Below are 13892 nucleotides of genomic sequence, written 5' to 3'. Positions count from 1 at the left end.
TATAGGAAGCGTTTGATTGCTGTAATAGCCAATAAAGGCTTTTCTATTGATTATTGAGAAGGGGATGAATAATTTTGGACTGGACACTTTTTGCTCAAATGTAAATAAAAGCTAAGAATTATTTTTTTAAGTCCAGACCTGCTGGGAGAGAGGAAGAGAGAGCTGCTTTATTAACAAGCCACCCAGAGAGCGGTTACATGGCGAATCCAGATACCGCACTCTATGAAATATTCACAAATACATGATGAGAAAACATCAAGGTTTTATTTTTATTTTCTTGCTCAAATTGATTTCTGTACAACCCTCAGCAATCAGCTGTAATCTGTGGGGTTTGGATTTCTCTGCAGTGCCCCCGCAGGGTAAATGAAGCATCACACAGTGTTTATTCAGATCAGCATTAGCTCCTGGAGAGCGAGACGCAATCTTCTAGCAGTTCGTTACAGGAGGCAGGAAATGTGATTGAGGCCTCATGCACACGACCTTTTTTTTTTTAAGGTCCGCAAAAACGGGGTCCGTAGGTCCGTCATCCGTGACCGTTTTTTCGTCCGTGGGTCTTCCTTGATTTTTGGAGGATCCACGGACATGAAAAAAAAGTCGTTTTGGTGTCCGCCTGGCCGTGCGGAGGCAAACGGATCCGTCCTGAATTACAATGCAAGTCAATAAGGATGGATCCGTTTGATGTTGATACAATATGGTGCAATTGAAAACGGTTTCATCCCCCATTGACTTTCAATGTAAAGTCAGGAGTTAATATACCATAGGATCAGAGTTTTCTCCAATCCGATGGTATATTTTAACTTGAAGCGTCCCCATCACCATGGGAACACCTCTATGTTAGAATATACCATCGGATTTGAGTTAGATCGTGAAACTCATATCCAACAGTATATTCTAACACAGAGGCGTTCCCATGGTGATGGGGACGCTTCAAGTTAGAATATACTGAGAACTGTGTACATGACTGCCCCGTGCTGCCTGGCAGCACCCGATCTCTTAGGGGTTAATTGTGCGTATCATAGCTCCCTGTAAGAGATCAGGGGCTGCCAGGCAGCAGGCGGCACACCCTCCTCCCTCCCCAGTTTGAATATCATTGGTGGCCAGTGTGCCCCCCCCCCCCACGGCCCCCCTCCCTCCCTCTATTGTCCTCTATTGTATTATCATTGGTGGCCAGTGTGCGTTCCCCCCGGCCCCCCCTCCCTCCCTCTATTGTATTATCATTGGTGGCCAGTGTGCGCCCCCCCCCAGCCCCCCCTCTATTGTATTACTATCATTGGTGGCCAGTGTACAGCCTCCCCTCTCCCCTACCCCTTCCCCGATCATTGGTGGCAGCGGAGAGTTCCGATCGGAGTCCCAGTTTAATCGCTGGGGCTCCGATAGGTAACCATGGCAACCAGGATGCTACTGCAGTCCTGGTTGCCATGGTTACTTAGCAATATTAAAAGCATCATACTTACCTGCTGCGCTGTCTGTGACCGGCCGGAAGCTCCTCCTACTGCTAAGTGACAGGTCTGTGCTGTGCATTGCTTAATGATCTGTCACTTACCAGTAGGAGGAGCTCCCGGCCGGTCACAGACAGAGCAGCAGGTAAGTATGATGCTTCTAATATTGCTTACACTGTGCCATATTGTATTACACTGTGCCACCAATGAAAATAATACAATAGAGTGAGGGAGGGGGGGCCGGGGGGGTCCGCACACTGTGCCACCAATGAAAATAATACAATAGAAGGAGGGGGGACCGGGGGGGCCGCACTGGCCACCAATGAAATTAAAACTAGGGAGGGAGGGGGGTCTGTCCCCTGCTGCCTGGCAGCCCCTGATCTCTTATAGGGGGCTATGATATGCACAATTAACCCCTCAGGTGCAGCACCTGAGGGGTTAATTGTGCGGATCACAGCCCCATGTAAGAGATCGGGTGCTGCCAGGCAGCAGGGGGCAGTCATGTACACAGTTCGTAGTATATTCTAACTAGAAGCGTCCCCATCACTATGGGAACGCCTCTGTGTTAGAATATACTGTCGGATATGAGTTTTCACGAAGTGAAAACTCATCTCTGAAAAAGCTTTTATGCAGACGGATCTTCAGATCCGTCTGTATGAAAGTAACCTACGGCCACGGATCACGGACGCGGATGCCAATCTTGTGTGCATCCGTGTTCTTTCACGGACCCATTGACTTGAATGGGTCCGCGAACCGTTGTCCGTCAAAAAAATAGGACAGGTCATATTTTTTTGACGGACAAGAAACACGGATCACGTATGCGGCTGCAAAACGGTGCATTTTCCGATTTTTCCACGGACCTATTGAACGGCACAACGGCCACGGATGCACACAACGGTCGTGTGCAGGAGGCCTTATCCTAAGATCAGCAAAACAATCAGGTGAAAGCCAATAATGGTTTTGGAAATATAAAAAATATACCAGATAGATGGATCCTGTCCATGGATTCTATTGGAAGATCTTCATCAGGTTCTGAGGCGTCCCCTGCAGCGTCATCCTGTATGATTTGGAAAAAGAAAAATGTAAGAGAATAAAATGATGATAAAAAACTAAACTAAATAAAATTCATGTTAATGCAAGAAAACAGAAGAGACACAGAAGACACAGAGCATTCATAAAAAACTAAAATTCTGCATGGACACTTATAACGGTGGTTGCTGGCTGTCGATGTTCTCACCGCCTCAGTCCTGGGCTCCGTGTTCGGGCGAGCACTGTCCTCCCTTGCTGCCTCTGTCATTGTCCGCGCCCGGTAGATGTGGTGATCTGTTGCCCGTGTCTTACCATTCACTGCCGCGGTCCTGGGCTTTGTCCTTGCAGGCATTGTCCTTCCTGGAATCTGTTCCGTGGTTTCCTTCCAGCCCTGCACACTTCATGCCTTCCAGCCTGTTCCCTGTAGCACTTCGTTAAGGGCCGGCGCGCGTCTCTTCCTGTTCTTTAAGGCCCCTTTCACACGGGCGAGTATTCCGCTCGGATGCGATGCGTGAGTTGAACGCATTGCACCTGCAATGAATCCCCACCCATTCATTTCTATGGGGCTGTTCCCATGAGCGTTGATTTTCACGCATCACTTGTGCGTTGCGTGAAAATCGCAGCATGCTCTAGATTTTGCGTTTTTTACTCAACGCAGGCCCCATAGAAGTGAATGGGGTTGCGTGAAAATCGCAAGCATCCGCAAGCAAGTGCGGATGCGGTGCGATTTTCACGCACGGTTGCTAGGAGACGATCGGGATGGAGACCCGATCATTATTATTTTCCCTTATAACATGGTTATAAGGGAAAATACAGGGAGTGCAGAATTATTAGGCAAGTTGTATTTTTGAGGATTAATTTTATTATTAAACAACAACCATGTTCTCAATGAACCCAAAAAAATCATTAATATCAAAGCTGAATATTTTTGGAAGTAGTTTTTAGTTTGTTTTTAGTTTTAGCTATTTTAGGGGGATATCTGTGTGTGCAGGTGACTATTACTGTGCATAATTATTAGGCAACTTAACAAAAAACAAATATATACCCATTTCAATTATTTATCAGTGAAACCAATATAACATCTCAACATTCACAAATATACATTTCTGACATTCAAAAACAAAACAAAAACAAATCAGTGACCAATATAGCTACCTTTCTTTGCAAGGACACTCAAAAGCCTGCCATCCATGGATTCTGTCAGTGTTTTGATCTGTTCACCATCAACATTGCGTGCAGCAGCAACCACAGCCTCCCAGACACTGTTCAGAGAGGTGTACTGTTTTCCCTCCTTGTAAATCTCACATTCGATGATGGACCACAGGTTCTCAATGGGGTTCAGATCAGGTGAACAAGGAGGCCATGTCATTAGATTTTCTTCTTTTATACCCTTTCTTGCCAGCCACGCTGTGGAGTACTTGGACGCGTGTGATGGAGCATTGTCCTGCATGAAAATCATGTTTTTCTTGAAGGATGCAGACTTCTTCCTGTACCACTGCTTGAAGAAGGTGTCTTCCAGAAACTGGCAGTAGGACTGGGAGTTGAGCTTGACTCCATCCTCAACCCGAAAAGGCCCCACAAGCTCATCTTTGATGATACCAGCCCAAACCAGTACTCCACCTCCACCTTGCTGGCGTCTGAGTCGGACTGGAGCTCTCTGCCCTTTACCAATCCAGCCACGGGCCCATCCATCTGGCCCATCAAGACTCACTCTCATTTCATCAGTCCATAAAACCTTAGTAAAATCAGTCTTGAGATATTTCTTGGCCCAGTCTTGACGTTTCAGCTTGTGTGTCTTGTTCAGTGGTGGTCGTCTTTCAGCCTTTCTTACCTTGGCCATGTCTCTGAGTATTGCACACCTTGTGCTTTTGGGCACTCCAGTGATGTTGCAGCTCTGAAATATGGCCAAACTGGTGGCAAGTGGCATCTTGGCAGCTGCACGCTTGACTTTTCTCAGTTCATGGGCAGTTATTTTGCGCCTTGGTTTTTCCACACGCTTCTTGCGACCCTGTTGACTATTTTGAATGAAACGCTTGATTGTTCGATGATCACGCTTCAGAAGCTTTGCAATTTTAAGAGTGCTGCATCCCTCTGCAAGATATCTCACTATTTTTGACTTTTCTGAGCCTGTCAAGTCCTTTTTTTGACCCATTTTGCCAAAGGAAAGGAAGTTGCCTAATAATTATGCACACCTAATATAGGGTGTTGATGTCATTAGACCACACCCCTTCTCATTACAGAGATGCACATCACCAAATATGCTTAATTGGTAGTAGGCTTTCGAGCCTATACAGCTTGGAGTAAGACAACATGCATAAAGAGGATGATGTGGTCAAAATACTCATTTGCCTAATAATTCTGCACGCAGTGTAATAGCATTCTGAATACAGAATGCATAGTAAAACAGTGCTGGAGGGGTTAAAAAAATAAAAAATAATTTAACTCACCTTAGTCCACTTGATCGCGCTGCCGGCTTCTTGTCTGTCTCCTTCTTTGCTGAACAGGACCTGTGGTGACGTCACTCCGGTCATCACATGGTCCATCACATGATCTTTTACCATGGTGATGGATCATGTGATGGATCATGGGTACCAAACATGCGCGATTTTTCTCACGCGAGTGCAAAACACATTACAATGTTTTGCACTCACGCGGAAAAATTGCGCGTGTTCCCGCAACGCACCGCACCTTTTCCCGCAACGCCCGTCTGAAAGACGCCTAAGGCCTCTTTCACACGAGCGTGACGGATTGGCTACGGATGCGTTCAGTGAAACTCACACAATTTTGCAAGCAGGTTCAGTCAGTTTTGTCTGCAATTGTGTTCTGTTGTTCAGTCTTTTCCGCGCGAGTGCAATGCGTTTTGATGCGTTTTGATGCGTTTTTCACGCGCGTGATAAAAGACTGAAGGTTTACAAACAACATCTCTTAGCAACCATCAGTGAAATACGCATCGTACCCTCACTTGCTTCCGGATGCAATGCGTTTTTCACTGAAGCCCCATTCACTTCTATGGGCCTGGGCTGCGTGAAAAACGCAGAATATAGAACATGCTGAGTTTTTAACGCAACGCAGAACTGATGAGTGTAAAAAAAACGCTCTTCTACACTGACCCATTGAAATAAATGGGTCTGGATTCAGTGCGGGTGCTATACGGTCACGTCACGCATTGCACCTGCGCAGAAAACTCGCTCGTGTGAAAGGGGCCTAAAGGTTTTGTACATGTGTCCTGTTTAACCAATCCCTGCCATCCTGCACCTCTTTGGGTGGTCCAGTCCTCTTCCCAGGTGCATGAGCATCAAAGGTCTTTTGTGTCCTGCAAAGGTAAATTTGTCTGTGCTTGTGCTCTTGACGCGTGCTTGTCTTCTGGATTCCGCTACCTGTCTGATCCTTGCCTGCTCCTTCTCGACTCTTCTGTGGATGACCCGGATTGCGTGACCTGTATCTGTGCCACCTGCCCTGACCCATTGCTTGCATGACTACGCCTCTGCCTCATCCTCGGTTCTGCTCTGTCACTCCTGGTTAAGACTCTGCCTGTTGACTACATCCGTACCTCTAGTACCTTGCTATGGTACCTCCTGGTCCACCTGGACCAGCTTCTTCATGTGCCAATCCTCCTCAAGGGGTAGCAACCTGGTGTTCCCCTCGGAAAAATCTATCCTCACCATAAGGAATGCTAAAGAATGATGGGTTCGCTTACACAACGACCTTAGAGGAGGTTGGTCACGGGGCATAATGGGTCCACACCCGCTGGTTTGTGACAACATTTTTCTCACAACTGACAATGCATTTCAAAGCAATAGCCATGCCATGAGGGGGAAAGAACTGCCTGTAGAGCTCAGAGACAGGATCGTGTGGAGGCTCAGATCTGGAGAAGGGAACAAAGACATTTGCACTGCACTGGAAGTTGCCAAGAGCACATTGGTCTCCATAATTCTTACATGGAAGAAGTTTGGAACAACCAGGACTCTTACTAGATCTGCCGCCCCACCAAACTAAGTGGCTTGGTAAGAGAGCAAGAACCCAATGGTCCACCTGGCTGAGCTCCAAAGATCCTGTGTGCAGATGGGAGAAACTTCCAGAAGGTCAACCATCACTGCAGCCTCCACCAATCTGGGCTTTGTGGCAGAGCAGCTAGAAAGAAGCCTCTTCTCAGTAAAAGACACATGAAAGCCGCCTGGAGTTTTTAGAAAATCATCTAAAAGACCTCAGACTGTGAGGAACAAGATTCTCTGCTCTGATGGAACCAAGATGGAACTTTCTGACCTCAATTCTAAGGCCTCTTTCACAAGGGCGTCGCAGGTGAGGGCTGGATAGGATGCGGGTGCGTTCAGGGAGAATCGTTGCGTTCTTCAGTTTTTTCCGCACGAGTGCAATGCCTTTTGCACGCGCGTGATAAAAAAACTGAATGTTTGGTACCCAGACCCGAACCCGGACTTCTTCACTGAAGTTCGGGTTTGGGTTCGGTGTTCTGTTGATTTATTATTTTCCATTATAACAAGGTTATAAAGGAAAATAATAGCATTCTTAATACAAAATGGTAAGTAAAATGTCCATTAAGGGTTAAAAAAATATTAAAAAATTACTTACCTCATCCACTTGATCGTGCAGCCGTTATCCTCTTCTTTCTTCTTCTTGCAGGACCTGCAAACCACGTGGTGAGCGCGATGACGTCAGCGAAGGTCCTTTTGCAGGTGGTTTAAGAAGAACATCCATTGCGCCATCAAGTGGATGAGGTAAGTAATTTTTTTAAATTATTTTTTAACCCTTAATGGACATTTTACTGATCATTCTGTATTCAGAATGCTATTATTTTCCCTTATAACCATGTTATAATGGAAAATAATAAAGTACAGTAAATGGGGTCCCGGGTCGCTCATCCCTCATCTCCTTAGCAACCATCCATGAAAATCGCATCACATCTGCACTTGCTTGCATGTGCTTGCGATTTTAACGCAGCCCCATTTATTTCTATGGGGCCTGCGTTGCGTGACAAACGCAGAATATAGAACAAACTGCGATTTTCACGCAACGCACAAGTGATGCGTGAAAATCAACGCTCATCTGAACAGCTTCATTGAAGTGAATGGGTCAGGATTCGGTGCGGGTGCAATGCGTTCACCTCACGCATTGCACCCGCACTGAATTCTTGCCCGTGTGAAAGGAGCCTAAGCATCATATCTGGAGGAGACCAGGCGCCGCTCATCACCTGCCCAATATCATCCCTACAGTGAAGCATGGTGGTGGAAGCATCATGTCTGGAGAATACCAGGCGCCGCTCATCACCTGCCCAATACGATTCCTACAGTGAAGCATGGTGGTGGCAGTATCATGTCTGGAGGAACCTAGGCGACGCTCATCACCTGCCCAATACCATCTGTACAGTGAAGCATGGTGGTGGAAGCATCATGTTAGGGGGGGCAGGGAGACTGGTCAGGGTGGAGGGAAAGATGAATGGAGCAAAGTCCAGAGATATTCTTAATGAGAACCTGATCCAGAACTCTGGACCTTAGAAAAAGGTTCACTGTCCAACAAAACAATGACCCTAAGGACAGAACCAAGACAGCACAGGAACAGCTTAGGGACAACTCTGGGAATGTCCTTGAGGGGCCCAGCCAGAGCCCTGACCCCAATGGAACATCTCTGGAGAGACCTGAAAATGGCTGTCCACTGACGGCCTTCATCCAACCTGACAGAAGTGGAAAGGATCTGCAGAGAAGAACGGCCGAAAATCCCCAAATCCAGGAGTAAATCTTGTGGCATCCTCTCCAAGAAGACTGGAGGCTGGAATCACTGCCAAAGGGGCTGAAGACTTATGTCCTGAGTAAAGGGGCTGAAGTGTGAGATTGTGAAACAGCTATTTCTGCATAATGTCTGTACTTAAACTGTCATTTCCCTTTCCGGGCACTAGAGGCCACTGTTTTGCAGCTACAGCCAGCACACTCTGAGATTTGAATATGCTACTGCCTGTGAGTGAACCAGGAAGTGTTGATCTGGCATGGTGGAAGGATTGTGCTGTGAGGGACTGAATCCGATTCCATCCTGGCTTGCAGATGTCCGGCAGTTAATGGACACTCAGAAGAAGGAGAGTAGCTGTTATACCCTGACTGAATCCAGCTCTTTTGAAAGAGAGGTTGTCCCAGAAAGACCAGTTCAGTGTGTGGACAGAAGGCCTCATCATCAAGCAAGGCCGCACGGTTGCAGAGAAGTTGGTGGCCATCACTGGTAGGCTGCATCCTCGGGCCCAGAACGGACGCAGGTCAGTACACCTGGTTACTGATTGTAATATATTGTGTGGCGCCTGAAGTAACAGAGACTAGCCTAGGCCTCGCATTAGTTAGTTAGTCACTATTATATCGTTTGCTAGGCTTTACTGTACTGGACTGCAGCGCAGTTATTAACTTGCAGGCTCTGCTGCGTCTGCCACCGGCTTGGGGTGTTCTCTGTAGCGGCACAGCACGACGTGCAGGCTCTGCTGTGTCCGCCATCGGCTAGGCCTGTCCAGTGGGCCGGGACATTGACTGTGGGTCCGGCATATAGCGTTTTCTATGCCTGTTTGTATTGTTTTGGTTATGCTTGTATTATTACTTTTTGCCTAAGTAAAGTTTCTGTTCGTACATATTAAGCTGGTGTCAGTGTCGTTTTCCTTGTCGGTGACTTCGCTGTATCCTGGGGAGGCCACCCTGGTACACGGCTTACAACTTGGCGTAGTCGGCAGGATACATCGACCGTTATGGATGGGAACTCAGCGGGAGATTGTCCCCCGGCGCCAGTGGATCAGGACCCAGCCCAGGGTGCACAGGCGCAAGTCCTGCTTGCCCCCAACAATAAGGCTACCCCAGTAGGATACATCCCTGTAGGGGCACTGCTGTGTTATCTTCCAAAGAGGTGGAGAGAATCTGCAGAGAAGAATGGACGAATATCCCCAAATCCAGGAGTAAACCTTGTAACAGGGGCGTAGCTATAGGGGGTGCAGAGGTAGCAGTCGCTACCGGGCCCAAGAGCCTAAGGGGGCCCAAAGACCCTTGTGCCACATAAGACACTGGCATTATAGAAAGTGCATACTGGTCAATTTACACCTCTTGCTGGAGGGAAGAGGTTAGGTCAAGAATTTGGCATGAGGGGGTGCCCTTTCAATGTTTGCCTCAGGCAGCAGGAAGGCTATGTGCTCCCCTGCCCCTTGCCAACAAGCACTGAGGGACGGGGGCCTAAGCTGAACTCTTTCACCAGGGCCAATGAGCTTTTAGCTACACCCCTGCCTTGTAGCATCATCTCCAAGAAGACTGGAGACTCGAATCACTGCCAAAGGGGCTTCAGCAAAGTCCTAAGTAAAGGGGCTGAAGATTTATGTCCTGAGTAAAGGGGCTGAAGACTTATGTCCTGAGTAAAGGGGCTGAAGACTTATGTCAACGTAAGATTGTAGTTTTTCCTTTTCAGTAAATCAGTAAAGATTTCTCGCCTTCTGTTCTCTCTTTCTCATTATGGGGGAACTGACAGCACAAGGAGCGCGAGAACAGAATGTGTATTGCTATTTCTGATTATGCAACTGTTTATGTGTAATGTGCCTGGTTCACCAGCAGATGGCGGCATTAATGGCAGAGCTACAGGGACAGAGGATGGAACCCCTCTTTCCATTCTCTTCTCTCCTTCTAGGGAGGAGTTGACTTAGTTACTGAAGGTCAGTGGTGAGTCTAGCTTACCCCCTTCGAGGGGAAGGCTGTGTTCCAGCCAGCAGAGCACCCTCAGCTCTGCTGGACTTAGAGGCCCAAGCTACAAGCCTCAGGAGCCAGGAAGAGAAAGCTCCTCTGGATAAAGACAAAGACAGACCAAACTACAGAAAGTTAAGCACAGCAAAGGGAAAAGTTCCTATTTAATCCTATCAGGACAGCAGAGCCAGAGAGCATCTGATGTAGCAGAGCCGAGTGTGCTTCCCTGCCAGAATTAATGCTAAAGCCTGCTGGTGTCCAAGACAAATTTGGAAGATTGTTCCCTGATGAAAGTTTATTCAAGTAAAGCTGTTGTTCAACATTTTACCGGGTCTGGACTCCAATTTCTTTCTTCATCCCACCATTCAACTACCCCTTGATTTTGCTGCGCATGACAACGCCTGGGATTCCACCGTATCCAGGTAGGAGCACCGTGACAAGTGCACAGCCACATTTAAGGGAGATTAGGCCCCCCAACACCACTCTGGCATTCCTACCCTGGGTACCATCCACATCACTAAAAAGGGGACCCTGCGCCCCTGTTGCTTCCGGGCAACTGGCGTCATGACAAACACTTATACCATCTAAAAGGGATCCCATGGAGGTTAACCCCCGTGCGCTGCAGAACCGCCTGTGTATTAGGCAGAGCCCAGACGGGCAGGTGTATATTTTGTTTTGTTGTGCTGGTGCTGGAACCTCACCTCACCCAGTGACGCTATAAGACCGCTTTCACACGAACTATACGGATTGGCTCAGGATGCGTTCAGTGAAACTCACACCATTTCACAAGAAAGTTCAGTCAGTTTTGTCTGCATTTGCGTTCAGTCTTTCAGTTTTTTCCGCGCGGGTGCAATCAGTTTTGATGCATTTTTCAAACAAAAAAACCATGAAAGTAAAGAATAATATAATAAATAATGAAAAACTGAATAAAAATACTACATACAATAAATACTACTAATAATAGGGAATAATGATGACACTATATACAGGAATATCAATCACTGCAAATAAAGTACAATAATATTATATGTATAATATAAATAATAGTAATAAGTAATAAATATCATAAACATATGGAATAAATTAATAAATCATAAAAACGGAATAATAAATCTAATAATACTACTACTAGGGATGAGCGAACTTCATATTTTGAAGTTCGAGTTAGTGTTCGGGTTGTGGTATAATGTGAATTGCGTTATGGATTCTGTTACCACGGACCATAACGCAATTCTATGACTAATGCATAACGGAATGCCTTTAGAGCAGTGCTTCTCAATTATTTTCTGTCATGCCCCCCCCTAGGAAGAAGAAAACATTTTGCGCCCCCCGCGCGACTGTAAATAGTATCATTTGTCGGGGGCTCCCTCTCTCCAGCCGTAGAGTTGCTAGGCAACCGACGCCGCGTGGGACGCCGCTTGTGGATGACGGACACTTATGGGGGGATCTGTGGATGACGGACACTTATGGGGGGATCTGTGGATAACGGACACTTATGGGGGGGATCTGTGGATGACGGACACTTATGGGGGGGATCTGTGGATGACACACACTTATGGGGGGGATCTGTGGATAACGGACACTTATGGGGGGGATCTGTGGATGACGGACACTTATGGGGGGGATCTGTGGATGACACACACTTATGGGGGGGATCTGTGGATGACGGACACACACTTATGGGGGGATCTGTGGATGACGGACACACACTTATGGGGGGATCTGTGGATGACGAACACACACTTATGGGGGGATCTGTGGATGACGGACACTTATGGGGGGATCTGTGGATAACGGACACTTATGGGGGGGATCTGTGGATGACGGACACACACTTATGGGGGGATCTGTGGATGACGGACACTTATGGGGGGATCTGTGGATGATGGACACACACTTATGGGGGGGATCTGTGGATGACGGACACACACTTATGGGGGGATCTGTGGATGACGGACACACACTTATGGGGGGATCTGTGGATGACGAACACACACTTATGGGGGGATCTGTGGATGACGGACACTTATGGGGGGATCTGTGGATAACGGACACTTATGGGGGGATCTGTGGATGACGGACACTTATGGGGGGATCTGTGGATGACGGACACTTATGGGGGGATCTGTGGATAACGGACACTTATGGGAGGGATCTGTGGATGACGGACACTTATGGGGGGGATCTGTGGATGACGGACACTTATGGGGGGGATCTGTGGATGACGGACACACACTTATGGGGGGGATCTGTGGATGACGGACACACACTTATGGGGGGATCTGTGGATGACGGACACACACTTATGGGGGGTTCTGTGGATGACGAACACTTATGGGGGGGATCTGTGGCTGGCACTGTTACAGGGGGATCTGTGGCTGGCACTGTTATATATGTGCCATCCACAGACCCCCCACCCCATAACAGTGCCATCCACAGACCCCCCCATAACACTGCCATCCACAGACCCCCCCATTGCCGTTCCAGTACAGTTATAAAATGTGTAAAATGAATAATGATTCTATTCATGAGGCCCCCTCTGTAGTAGAACATTCAATATATCCATGATCCTACTCACAGGGCTGTTACCGTAATCCAGGCCGGCCGGGCAGACGAGCGGCAGCGTCACTGACTGACGTCACGTGCCTGAGCCGCCTGCTTCATTCATGAAGTATTCCGGGCAGGCACGTGACGTCAGTCAGTGACGCTGCCGCTCGTCTGCCCGGCCGGCCTGGATTACGGTAACAGCCCTGTGAGTAGGATCATGGATATATTGAATGTTCTACTACAGAGGGGGCCTCATGAATAGAATCATTATTAATTTTACACATTTTATAACTGGGGAGGAGCGGTGGGGCGGGGCTATAGTACAGTGACCGCACCGCCCCACCGCTATTGGCGGCCCCCAACTCCAGGCCCTGAACGAGCCCCCCTGGGGGGCGCGCCACACTATTTGAGAAGCACTGCTTTAGAGGATTCACATTATACCACAACCTGAACACGAACTAGAACTTCCTCAAATCCGTGCAGTAATAACCACAAGCTACACGGCTTTTATAGGTAAAATATGTTAAAAACACAAGCAAAATAACCTGCACCGAAAAAACGCTGCAATTTATTGTAAAACTGTGCAGTAAAGAAATACAATGTGAACAGGTGCTCTGATAATAAAACTGTTACTGCTAATACCTAATAATACCGCAGCAGAGTGATACGCATAGTAATAATAAGTGTAATATTACCAGGTCGGGTTCATCGCTCCCCGAGACGTCTGCCTCCTCTTCGTAAAGCCCCTCAGAAAGATGATCGACAGAGGAGTCGTCTTCATATCCGGGGGCTGAGAGCACAAAACACGTATGAAGACATAAGAAGTAAATCAGGAAGACGCCCATCGCTCCCTGTCCAGGAACACAGCTCCGCTACACTGACTGCGCTGCAGGCTGCACCTTATGTGTCTGCCGAGCGACTGAGGAAACTAAGTCTGAAGAGAATCAGGAAAGTGAACGCCTTTTATAGAGACTGGAAGGAAGGAACAAGGAGGAGAAGAGACGGCGAGGAAATCTCCATAAAGTGTAACTCCTCTTTAAAGGAATATTGCAAAAGTATTGTGGAGCTAAACTTTATACCTAAAGAGGTTTTCCAGGATTTTTTACTGATGGCCTATCCTCAGGATATCTGATCGTGGGGGTCTGACACCCGGGACCCCCACGGCCTTCTCCGA

The 13892-nt window shown here is 47.6% G+C and overlaps 1 protein-coding gene across 2 annotated transcripts in view; it reads right to left on the bottom strand.

Moving 5' to 3' along the window:
- The window catches only part of LOC121000817 (coiled-coil domain-containing protein 1-like), a 111941-nt gene that overhangs the window by 75403 nt on the left and 22646 nt on the right, over window positions 1–13892 (bottom strand). For both annotated transcript variants that reach the window (XM_040431487.1, XM_040431486.1), the window contains exon 5: window positions 13414–13508. In XM_040431487.1, coding sequence (XP_040287421.1) covers window positions 13414–13508 — 95 coding nt within the window. The remainder of the gene's footprint in view (window positions 1–13413; window positions 13509–13892) is intronic.

The sequence above is a fragment of the Bufo bufo genome, chromosome 5 (genome assembly GCF_905171765.1).
Source record: "Bufo bufo chromosome 5, aBufBuf1.1, whole genome shotgun sequence".
In the NCBI taxonomy this organism is placed as follows: Eukaryota; Metazoa; Chordata; class Amphibia; order Anura; family Bufonidae; genus Bufo; species Bufo bufo.
This window is presented reverse-complemented; position numbering and strand designations above follow the sequence as displayed.